A 12,204-nucleotide genomic window follows, 5' to 3' on the forward strand; every position below is an offset into this window, starting at 1 on the left:
TTTCCCCCACTGTAGATTGCAAAATAGTTGGGAAGAGATTTTTGACGTACCGATCCCATGGCATAGTGTTTATGAACTGACACGCAAAACGACACCGGATTCAAAAATTAGAATCTTTCAATTTAAATTATTATATACAATTCTTGCTACCAATAGAATGTTATTTATATGGGGGATACAATCTTCCCAGCTCTGCAGATTTTGCTGTGAAGAGACAGAATCATTAGATAATTTGTTTTGGTTCTGTCCATTTGTAGCTTGTTTTTGGACACAGGTCCAGGAATGGCTAAAGGATTGCAATATTTACCTGCATTACTGGGTGATCTGAAAAGTCATAGTTAATCGATCAATAACATTATAATACTTTTAGCAAAAATGTTTATTTTTAATTCACAATCTGTAGAAGCAATGAGAATAGAAAGGTTCAGAACTTTTGTAAAACATCACAGTACGGTTGAATTATATATGGCAAATAGAAATCCTATTTGGATGGTGTTAAGAGATAGATGGGAGGTATTGAATGGAGTTGAAGGATGGGACTAATAACAAATAACAACAAATAATAACAAGATAACTAATAATGTAAGCATACTGTGTCCATAATAAGTATATAGGTTGTATGTTGGGAGCTTTTGGGAAAGAGCACAGTTAGAAAGATATGGCATATAGAAGCAAACCAGATGGACATCCTGAAAATGATCGGAGAGGTTGAGAGTAGAAGAAGTTCAGGAGCAAAAACTAATAAAATAGAATTATTGTAAAATTGACTGTGTCCATAAGGTGTAGATAGTAAGTATAGGCTGGAAGTAGAGGCCTGCGCATTGTTGTTCATTAATTTACCCCAAGTAAGGAAAGGATGGCGGGGTTGAAAAGTAATAAAGGGGAGTATATATATATAAAACATGGGGGATTGGAAGTGATGCAGACAATTACATTGATAGAAGTTACATTCTATCTGCAATATTAAGCTGATCTACCCCCCCCCAAAAAAAAAAAATTACACACAACAATGACTGAACAGTCCAGGGCTATATAGTGGTGGTGATGAGATGAGGTGCAGGTGCGCTGGAGGTGATTAGGGTGCGTTGGGTTTCCATTCCTGTGTTGCTGAGGTGGTGTGCTCAGACCAGTGGCTCAGTAGACCGGTGAATCAGAGCGCCGGAGGGGAGCAACAGGAGAAGATGTGACAGTACCCCCCACCCCCCCCGGACGCGCGGCTCCCGCCGCAGGACGTCACAATCCATGAGGACGACCCCGTGGACGAGGAGCGGGCCGGTCAGGGTGGCGACGTTGGAAGTCCCAAATTAGGTTGGGGCCCAGAATGTCCTCAGCCGGAACCCAGCTCCTCCCCTCAGGGACATACCCCTCCCAGTCCACCAGGTAACGGAGCCGTCCCCCACGGAACCTGGAGTCCAGCAGGTCCATCACAGCATACAGTACGCCGGACTCCCGTCAATGTCCAGCGGCGGAGGGGGCGTACCCCGGGGGATGGCATCCGCCAGAGTACCAGGAACCACCGGACACATGAAAAGTAGGTGAGACACGGTAGTGAGGGGGAAGGAGCAGCTGGTACGACACCTCATTAATCCGCCAGAGGACCATTAACGGCCCCACAAACTGGGGGCACAGTTTCTTGTAGGGCAGGTGGAGAGGGAGGTTTCGAGTGGACAGCCAAACGTGATCACCAGGCTGGAAAATGGGAGCCTCACTGCGGTGGCGGTCAGCTTGGTACTTCTGCCGATTAATGGCCCTCTGGAGACGGACATGGGCGGCGTCCCAGACATGTCCGGCCCTGTGGAACCACTCGTCGAGAGTGGGTGCATCGGTCTGGCTGGATGTCCAAGGGGCCAGGGCCGGCTGGTACCCCAGGACGCACTGGAAATGAGTGAGCCCCGTGGAGGAGTGAACGAGGGAGTTCTGGGCATATTCTGCCCAGGGAAGAAACCTTGCCCACTCACCCTGTCGGTCCTGACAGTGTCAACGAAGAAACCTATCCAGCGCCTGGTTCATGCGCTCCACCTGCCCATTTGACTGAGGCCTATAGCTGGAAGTGAGGCCGTGGCCCCGATCTTCTCCAGGAAAGCCTTCCACACTCGGGAGGTGAATTGGGGGCCAAGGTCCGAGACAACGTCCTTCGGAAGTCCATAGTGCCAGAAGACCTGTTGGAACAGGACCTCAGCAACCTGGAGAGCAGAAGGAAGACCAGTTAGTGGCAAAAAACTGCATGATTTTGAGAACCGATCTTCGACCACCATGACTGTGGTGAAGCCGTCAGAACGTGGGAGGTCGGTGACAAAGTCTATGGACAGGTGTGACCAAGGTCGCTGAGGCATTGGGAGAGGAAGTAGTTTGCCTGCCGGGGCATTCCGAGGTGTCTTTGTTTGGGCACATACGGAACAGGAGTTGACATAGCGACAGACATCAGTAGCCAAGGTGGGCCACCAGTATTTTTGAGATAGAGAATGCAGGGTGCGCGTAATACCGGAGTGCCCGGCCGTAAGGGTGGTGTGCTACCAGATCAGCAGGCGGTCACGGACACTGGTGGGTACATACACACGCCCCGGAGGGGCGTTGGCAGACGCTGGGTCCTCTTGAGCCGCCAGGCGGATGTCTTCGTCCACATCCCAAATGACAGGTGCAACGATGAAAGACGGGGGCAGGATAGGACCCCCAGATCCTTCCTTTCTCCGGTATGGTGCATCCTGGAGAGTGCGTCGGCTGTCACATTCTGGGATCCTGGGCGGTACGAAAGAATAAATTGAAAGCTAGTAAGAAATTGGGCCCACCTGGCTTGGCAAGAGTTCATCCGTTTCACTGCCCGTATGTGCTCCAAATTCCGGTGGTCAGTAAGAATCCGGAATGGATGGACTGCGCCCTCCAGCCAGTGTCTCCATTCCTCCAGAGCGAGGACCACCGCCAACAGCTCCCTGTCTCCAACTCCATAGTTCCTCTCTGCGGGGGTAAGCTTTTTAGAGAAAAAGGCACATGGATACATTTTCTCTGGCTTACCTTTCCGCTGGGAGAGGACCGCACCCATGCCCTCCTCAGATGCGTCCACCTCCAGGATGAAAGGACAAGATGGATCTGGGTGTTTTAGAACGGGCGCTGTGGTGAACATCTCCTTCAGCCTCTTGAAGGCAGCGTCAGCCTCAGGGTTCCAGGCCAGCTTCTGAGGCCCACCCTTAAGGAGAAAGGTGAGCGGGGCGGCTATGGAGCTGAAGGACCTGATGAAACGCCGGTAGAAATTGGCGAAGCCCAGGAAGCTCTGTAGGCCCTTGATGGTGACGTGACGATGTGGAATGACAGCTCCTCGTGGTGCTCCGGTAGTGTGGGAATGGTGATGGGGAGAGTGACGTGCGTAACGGTGCCTGATCCAAGTGGTTTATTGTCCCGCGAGGTGACGTGTAGTGGAGAGGCAATGGCATGGTGGGCAACCCCCATTCAGAGACCAGCTCCCTATCTATAAGGTTCCCCGCTGATCCGGAATCTATCATTGCAGTGGAAATGGAAGAGAAGTAATAACCAGTCATTGTCATGGGAACTAAAAACAATGGTTTTGTGATAGGAGATGACGTAACACTCATGGAGCGGCGACGGGAGTCATACTGCCTAGACTGGGAGCCACCAGGATATCTGTGGTCCGTGGAAGTGTAGGGGGTGCTGCCCACCTCCATGGGTGAGGACTTGGAGGCAGGGCGGCTTCCATAGCTCAGATGGGGTGAGCGTTTGAGGCTCCGGGAGGTTTTGGGAACTTCCGTCTGTCTCTCAACATGTCGTCAAGACGAATGGACGTGGCGATGAGGGTATCAAGGTCCATCTCGTCGTCCCGACATGCGAGTTCCATCTTGATGTCCTTCCGTAAGCCTCTCCTGAAGGCCGTGCTCAGAGCACACTCATTCCAGCCGGAAGACGCCGCCACCGTGCGAAAGCTCAGAGCATACGCGGACGCAGGACCCTCTCCCTGTTGTAGCTGGTGGAGACGCTCACCCCCGTCCTTTCCCTCCGTGGGATGATCAAACACCGCCCTGAACCGAGCGAGGAAGGTGGAGTAGGGAAGCGCCGCGGCCTCACCTCCTTCCCAGGCTGCCGTGGCCCAATCCAGCGCCTTTCCTTTAAGTAGCAAAATCACCAGTGCTATCCTGGCTTGTCAGATGGATATGCCCCAGGCTGATGCGCCAGATAAAGTGAAACCTGTAGAAAGTAGCCGCTACATTTAGTAGTTTTACCATCATAGCGCTCCGGTAGGGCGAGGGTTCCTCAGAAGTGGTGATAGCATGGGAACAGGTGGACTGGGTGCACTCGCCGCTCCCTGAGGTGGAACCGGAGCGCCGGGCAGGTTATGCAGAGTTTGGAGCACTTCCTGCATGGCGGTGTTCAACTGGGCAAGCTGCTGCTGGTGCTGGTCGAGGCGGTGGGAAACTCCAGGAGGATTACCTGCTGCATCCATTTTCGTGAGAGGTGTGTAGTTCTGTGATGAGTACTGAGGATATGAAGAGGCAGGACAAAGACGCAGGAATCAACAAGGTAAAGGTTTACTTAACAATGAGAAAGAGAATAACAAGGAGCGAGTAAATGACACGACGCTAAAAATTACACACAACAATGACTGAACAGTCCAGGGCTATATAGTGGTGGTGATGAGATGATGAGGTGCAGGTGCGCTGGAGGTGATTAGGGTGCGTTGGGTTTCCATTCCTGTGTTGCAGAGGTGGTGCGCTCAGACCGGTGGCTCAGTAGACCGGCAAATCAGAGCGCTGGAGGGGAGCAATGGGAGGAGACGTGACAATATGGCTCATTTATCTACAGTGGCTTGCGAAAGTATTCACCCCCCTTGGCATTTTTCGTATTTTGTTGCCTTACAACCTGGAATTAAAATTGATTTTTTGGGGGGCTTGTATCATTTCATTTACACAACATGCCTACCACTTTGAAGATGCAAAATATTATTTGTTGTGAAACAAACAAGAAATAAGACAAAAAAACTGAAAACTTGAGCATGCAAAACTATTCACCCCCCCAAAGTCAATACTTTGTAGAGCCACCTTTTGCAGCAATTACAGCTGCAAGTCTCTTGGTTTATGTCTCTACAAGCTTGGCACATCTAGACACTGGGATTTTTGCCCATTCTTCAAGGCAAAACTGCTCCAGCTCCTTCAAGTTGGATGGGTTCCGCTGGTGTACAACAATCTTTAAGTCATACCACATATTCTCAATTGGATTGAGGTCTGGGCTTTGACTTGGCCATTCCAAGACATTTAAATGTTTCCCCTTAAAGTACTCGAGTATTGATTTAGCAGTATGCTTAGGGTCATTGTCCTGCTGGAAGGTGAACCTCCATCCCAGTCTCAAATCTCTAGAAGACTGAAACAGGTTTTCCTCAAGAATTTCCCTGTATTTAGTGCCATCCATCATTCCTTCAATTCTGACCAGTTTCCCAGTCCCTGCCGATGAAAAATATCCACACAGCATGATGCTGCCACCACCATGCTTCACTGTGGGGATGGTGTTCTCGGGGTGATGAGAGGTGTTTGGTTTGCGCCAGACATAGAGTTTTCCTTGATGGCAAAAAAGCTCAATTTTAGTCTCACTGACCAGAGTACCTTCTTCCATACGTTTGGGGAGTCTCCCACATGGCTTTTGGCGAACACCAAACGTATTTGGCCACTCTTCCATAAAGCCTAGCTCTGTGGAGTGTACGGCTTTAGGTGGTCCTATGGACAGATACTCCAATCTCCGCTGTGTAGCTTTGCAGCACCTTCTGGGTTATCTTAGGTCTCTTTGTTGCCTCTCTGATTAATGCCCTCCTTGCCTGGTCCGTGAGTTTTGGTGGGCGGCCCTCTCTTGGCAGGTTTGTTGTGGTGACATATTCTTTCAATTTTTTAATAATGGATTTAATGGTGCTCCGTGGGATGTTCAAAGTTTCTGATATTTTTTTATAACCCAACCCTGATCTATACTTCTCCACAACTTTGTCCCTGACCTGTTTGGAGAGCTCCTTGGTCTTCATGTTACCGCTGCACCGGAGCAGGTGAACGAGGCCTACGAGCACCTGCAACACATGCTGGGCCACGCTGGGGAGGCCATGCAGCTGGACATGGGCAGTGCCGTGGGCCTGAGGGATGGCTTCAAGCCCTTGGCCAAGTTCCTGGAGGATGCCAAGCACTTCTATGGCAGCGAGGGCTTCACCGTTGACTTCAAGAACCCCGCAGAGGCCGCCACTGAGATCAACAAGTTCATCGCCATTAAGACCCAGGAAAAGATCACGGACCTGGTGAAGGATCTGGACCCTGATACGGCCATGGTGCTCATCAACTACGTCTTCTTCAGAGGTAGGAGGACACTGTAGTAGGACAGAACGGTCGTGCACTTATTGTTTGCTTTTAGAACAATGATAGAATACACTTGACTGACTGACTGACTCATTGTCTGGTTTCCACACATGGTAAACAGAATATGTGTCAATAAAGAATTAAAAGAAAATGTATGTGCAGGACAAAATAACAAAAAAACAAAAAAGAATTAGGCTTGTAACATTTATTATTTTTTGACTTCCCCGTGTTAATTACCCCTTAGTAACAATTTCCTCTATCTCCCCAAGGAAGTTGGATAAGCTATTCAATGTCACGCAGACCCACAAGTCTGACTTCCAGGTGGACGAGAACACCAAGGTCAATGTTAACATGATGAAGAGGACGGGTCTTTATGAGTTGTACCAGGATAACTTCACCATCGTGGTCATGCTGCCTTACAAAGGCAACTCCTCCATGATGGTGGTCCTGCCCGACAAGGGCAAGATGGCGCATGTGGAGGCCTTCATTATTAACAAGGACTACCTGAAGCATGTGCATGAGAACCTGTGATATATTTGAAGACCAGCGTTCGACATATCTGTACATGCGCTGTATTAGAGGGAAAAAGTGAGAGAAGAAACTACGGTTGAGAACTCAAAGGGGGGACACCCCGCATCTCAATGGGGTGTCTAATCTACCTATGCTTTTCAGACCAGATCATAAACCAGGCACCATTAAAAAAATAAAAATAATGAACTAGCTTTGTTCATCATTAGCTTCTTCAAACCCCCTCTTCTTCTCAACCCCAACCGCAGTCATCTCTTATCTATATATCTTAAAGAGATCAAAGGGCATGATATGCACACAGTCAGGCAAGGAGATGGCTTGTGTGAAATGACCATCTATAATGGATAGTAAGGAAAGGAGCTCATCACATCAAGCCTGTAGTTTTAATCTGCGGCTTACGCATGGTTGCATAAGACCTACCTTATATTACTGCCGGATCAGAGAGACTGCAGAAACAGAAACAGATCCTTCGGAGAGGATTGTGAAGAGAGAGAGAAAAAAAGGTGAAGAATAAGGCTGACTGAAGAGAACTTTGTCCTCTATCTACCTTCTTCTTCTTCTTCTTCTTCTTCTTCTTCTTCTCTTCCGCAGCAGTCATTTGAAAGTCTGAAAAATTAGAAAGAGACATTATGGTGGGGGCACAAATTGAATTAATGATAACTCGCTGTCACGACTTCCTCCGAAGCTGCCTCTCCTCCTTGTTCGGGCAGGCTTCGGCGTTCGTCGTCACCGGCCTTCTAGCCACTGCCGCTCCATATCTCATCATTCCATTTGTCTTGTCTTGTCAGTTACACACACCTGGTTCATATTCCCCTCATTAGTACATGTATAAGTGTTCCCTCTGCCCCCTTGTCCTTGTGGGTGATTGTTTCATGTGAGATGAGTGTAGCTCGGTTGAGGTATAGTTGAAGTCGGAAGTTTACATACACTTAGGTTGGAGTCATTCAAACTCGTTTTTCAACCACTCCACAAATGTCTTGTTAACAAACTATAGTTTTGGCAAGTCGGTTAGGTCATCTACTTTGTGCATGACACAAGTAATTTTTCCAACAATTGTTTACAGACAGATTATTTCACTTATCATTCACTGTATCACAATTCCTGTGGGTCAGAAGTTTACATTCACTAAGTTGACTGTGCCTTTAAACAGCTTGGAAAATTCCAGAAAATGAAAGAATGGCTTTAGAAGCTTCTGATAGGCTAATTTACATCATTTGAGTCAATTGGAGGTGTACCTGTGGATGTATTTCAAGTATCTATATCCACAGTAAAACAAGTCCTATATCGACATAACCTGAAAGGCCGCTCAGCAAGGAAGAAGCCACTGCTCCAAAACTGCCATAAAGAAGCCAGACTACGGTTTGCAACTGCACATGGGGACAAAGATCGTACTTTTTGGAGAAATATCCTCTGGTCTGATGAAACAAAAATAGAACTGTTTGGCCATAATGACCATCGTTGGAGGAAAAAGGGGATGACTTGCAAGCCGAAGAACACCATCCCAACCGTGAAGCACGGGGGTGGCAGATCTGTTTCTGTTTCTGCAGTCTCTCTGATCCGGCAGCATCAGGGTGCTTTGCTGCAGGAGGGATTGGTGCACTTCACAAAATAGATGGCAACATGAGGAAGGGAAATTAAGTGGATATATTGAAGCAACATCTCAAGACATCAGTGAGGAAGTTAAAGCTTGGTCACAAATGGGTCTTCCAAATGGACAATGACCCCAAGCATACTTTCAAAGTTGTGGCAAAATGGCTGAAGGACAACAAAGTCAAGGTATTGGAGTTGCCATCACAAAGCCCTGACCTCAATCCTATAGAAAATGTGTGTGTCACGAATTCAGCCGAGGCTGCTTCTCCTCCTTGCTCGGGCAGGCTTCGGCGTTCGTCGTCACCGGAGTACTAGCTGCTACCGATCCATGTTTCTATGTTCTACTTGTTTTGTCTGTATTGGTTTCACCTGTTTTCCATCATGTAATTATGTATTTCCTATTTAACCCTCTGGCTCACACTGTGTGTTGTGCATGTTTGTTCATGTTTTGGTTGTCATATGTGAGCGGGTTTGTTCCTCCCTGCGTGGAGGTATGTTCATTAAGATACCTACGAGTAAAGTATGTTTTTCAATTAGCTCTGTGTCCTGCGCCTGACTTCGTCCTACCGCATTACCCTTGACAGAAACACGCACCAATAATGGAGTCAGCAGGTACAGCCATGCCAGTCGGATCGATGGAGGAACGTGTCCAACAACAAGCGACCATGATCCAGGCTCTCGGCACCGCAATGGAACGCGTGGTGAATACTATGGAGCGATGGGAGAGAGGAGGTTTTCCTATACCTCCTCCAACTACACCACCACCCACACCGCTGTCCACCTTTTCACCACCTGTGTCCAGTGGGATTCGGCTCTCGCTCCCGAGGGCATACGACGGTACAGCTGCCGGGTGTCAGGGTTTTCTGCTCCAGGTAGAGCTATACCTGGCAACCATCCACCCGGCTCCCTCGGGATACGAGAGCGTGTCCGCCCTCATCTCCTGTCTGTCCGGGAAAGCGCTTGAGTGGGCCAACGCCGAGTGGGGAGGAATAGACGCAGCATCTGTTCGTTATGAGGAGTTTACCCGCTGCTTTCGGGCGGTATTCGATCATCCACCGGAGGGGAGAGCGGCGGGCGAACGTCTATTCCACCTCAGACAGGGGAAGAGGAGCGCACAGGATTTTGCACTGGACTTTAGGACTCTGGCTGCCAGCGTAGGATGGAATGAGAGGGCCCTTATCGACCACTACCGATGCAGCCTGAGGGAGGACATCCGTCGGGAACTGGCCTGCAGGGACACCAACCTTAACCTGGACCAACTGGTGGATATGTCAATCAGGCTGGATAACCTGTTGGCCACCCGTGGACGTCCGGATCAGGGGCCGTCCATTCCATCCCCCAGCACCTCCGACCCTACCCCTCTGGAGCTCGGAGGTGCTGCTCTTAGGGAGACCGGTAGAGGGGCCGTCCCCTGCACCAACTGTGGCCGCAGAGGACACACTGCTGGTCGGTGCTGGGGAGGGTCTTTAAGGAGTCGAGGCAGTAGGCAGAGCACTGGTGGACCGTTTCAGGTGAGTAGGCACCCAACTCACACAGAGCTCCCTGTTGCGCATATGTGCATAGATGTTGTATTTCCAGAGTTTTCCCCTCATTCCCAGCATAAGGCGCTAGTAGATTCAGGCGCAGCTGGGAACTTTATTGATCGTCAGTTTTCCCGTATTTTAGGGATTCCTATTGTGCCTGTTGATGTGCCCTTCCCTGTACATGCCCTAGATAGTCGCCCTTTAGGGTCAGGTCTGATTAGGGAGGTCACAGCTCCACTCTGGATGAAGATGCAGGAGGGTCATGAGGAGAAAATTAGTCTCTATCTGATTTGATTCTCCTGCATTTCCAGTGGTGTTGGGGCTTCCCTGGTTAACCTCTCATGACCCCACAATGTCATGGCAACAGAGGGCTCTCAAGGGATGGTCAAGTCAGTGCTCGGGGAGGTGTGTAGGTGTTTCGGTAGGGGCAACTACGGTGGAAAGTCCAAACCAGGTTTCCACTATGCACATTCCGCCTGAATATGCCGATTTGGCTCTCGCCTTCTGTAAAAAGAAGGCGACTCAATTACCACCCCATCGACAGGGGGATTGTGCGATAAACCTCCAGGTAGGCACTGCACTTCCCCGGAGTCACGTGTATCCTCTGTCACAGGAGGAGACGGCGGCTATGGAAACATATGTCACCGAATCTCTGGGGCAGGAATACATTCGGCCTTCCACTTCCCCTGTCTCCTCGAGTTTCTTTTTTGTGAAGAAGAAGGATGGTGGCTTACGCCCGTGCATTGACTACCGTGGTCTTAATCAGATCACTGTGAAGTACAGCTATCCACTATCTCTGATTGCTAGTATGACGGAGTCATTGCACGGGGCGCGCTTCTTCACTAAATTGGATCTCAGGAGCGCGTACAACCTGGTGCGTATCCGGGAGGGAGATGAGTGGAAGACAGCATTCAGTACCACCTCTGGGCACTATGAGTACCTCGTCATGCCATACGGGTTGATGAATGCTCCATCAGTCTTCCAATCCTTTGTTGATTAGATTTTCAGGGACCTGCACGGACATGGTGTAGTGGTGTATATTGATGACATTCTCATATACTCCGCTACACAGGCCGAGCATGTGTCCCTGGTGCGTCAGGTGCTTGGTCGACTGTTGGAGCATGACCTGTATGTGAAGGCGGAGAAATGTCTGTTCATCCAAGATTCCATCTCCTTCCTAGAGCACCGCCTGTCCACGTCAGGTGTGGAGATGGAGATTGACCGCATTTTGGCCGTGCGTAATTGGCCGACTCCAACCACGGTGAAGGAGGTGCAGCGATTCTTGGGTTTTGCCAACTACTACCGGAGGTTTATCCGGGGCTTTTGTCAGGTAGCGGCTCTCATTACCTCCTTGCTGAAGGGGGGACCGGTGCGACTGTAGTGGTCAGCTGAGGCGGACAGGGCTTTTGGTCACCTGGACCTGTTTACCTCGGCTCCAGTGCTGGCTCATCCGGATCCCTCCTTAGTATTCCAGGTTGAGGTGGACGCGTCCGAGGCTGGGATAGGAGCTGTACTGTCTCAGCGCTCGGGTACACCACCAAAGCTCCGCCCCTGTGCTTTCTTTTTTGAAGAAGCTTAGCCCGGCAGAGCACAACTATGATGTGGGGGACCGGGAGCTGTTAGCTGTAGTTAAAGCTCTGAAAGTGAGGAGGCATTGGCTTGAGGGGGCTAAACACCCTTTTCTCATTTTGACTGACCACCGCAGTCTGGAGTACATCCGGGCGGCGAGGAGATTGAACCCTCGCCAGGCAAGGTGGGCCATGTTCTTCACTCATTTTGTGTTTACTCTTTCTTACAGACCAGGTTCCCAGAACGCTAAGGCAGACACCTGTCCCGACTGTATGACACAGAGGAGAGGTCCATTGAGCCCACCCCCATACTTCCGGCGTTGTGTCTGGTGGCACCGGTGGTGTGGGTGGTTGACGCAGACATCGAGCGGGCATTACGTACAGAGCCCACTCCCCTCCAGTGTCCAGACGGTCGTATGTATGTGCCGCTCGTGGTTCGCGATCGATTGATCTATTGGGCTCACACGTCACCCTCCTCTGGTCATCCTGGCATCGGTCGGACAGTGCACTGTCTTAGTGGGAAGTACTGGTGGCCCACTTTAGCCAAGGACATTATGGTTTATGTTTCCTCCTGCTCGGTGTGCGCCCAGTGTAAGGCACCTAGTTCCACAACGGCCGTGGTCCCACCTATCGGTGGATTTTGTTACGGACCTTCCCCCATCACAA

General features: G+C 50.0%; 1 protein-coding gene across 1 annotated transcript in view; it reads left to right on the forward strand.

The window, feature by feature from the left end:
* Positions 1 to 6,860, forward strand: part of LOC123482693 (alpha-1-antitrypsin homolog) — an 8,034-nt gene extending 1,174 nt beyond the window's left edge. The window contains exons 3-4 of the mRNA XM_045211180.1: positions 5,993 to 6,342; positions 6,599 to 6,860. Coding sequence (XP_045067115.1) covers positions 5,993 to 6,342; positions 6,599 to 6,860 — 612 coding nt within the window. The remainder of the gene's footprint in view (positions 1 to 5,992; positions 6,343 to 6,598) is intronic.
* Positions 6,861 to 12,204: the final 5,344 nt, after the last annotated feature.

Source organism: Coregonus clupeaformis, chromosome 36, assembly GCF_020615455.1.
Source record: "Coregonus clupeaformis isolate EN_2021a chromosome 36, ASM2061545v1, whole genome shotgun sequence".
Classification (NCBI taxonomy): domain Eukaryota; kingdom Metazoa; phylum Chordata; class Actinopteri; order Salmoniformes; family Salmonidae; genus Coregonus; species Coregonus clupeaformis.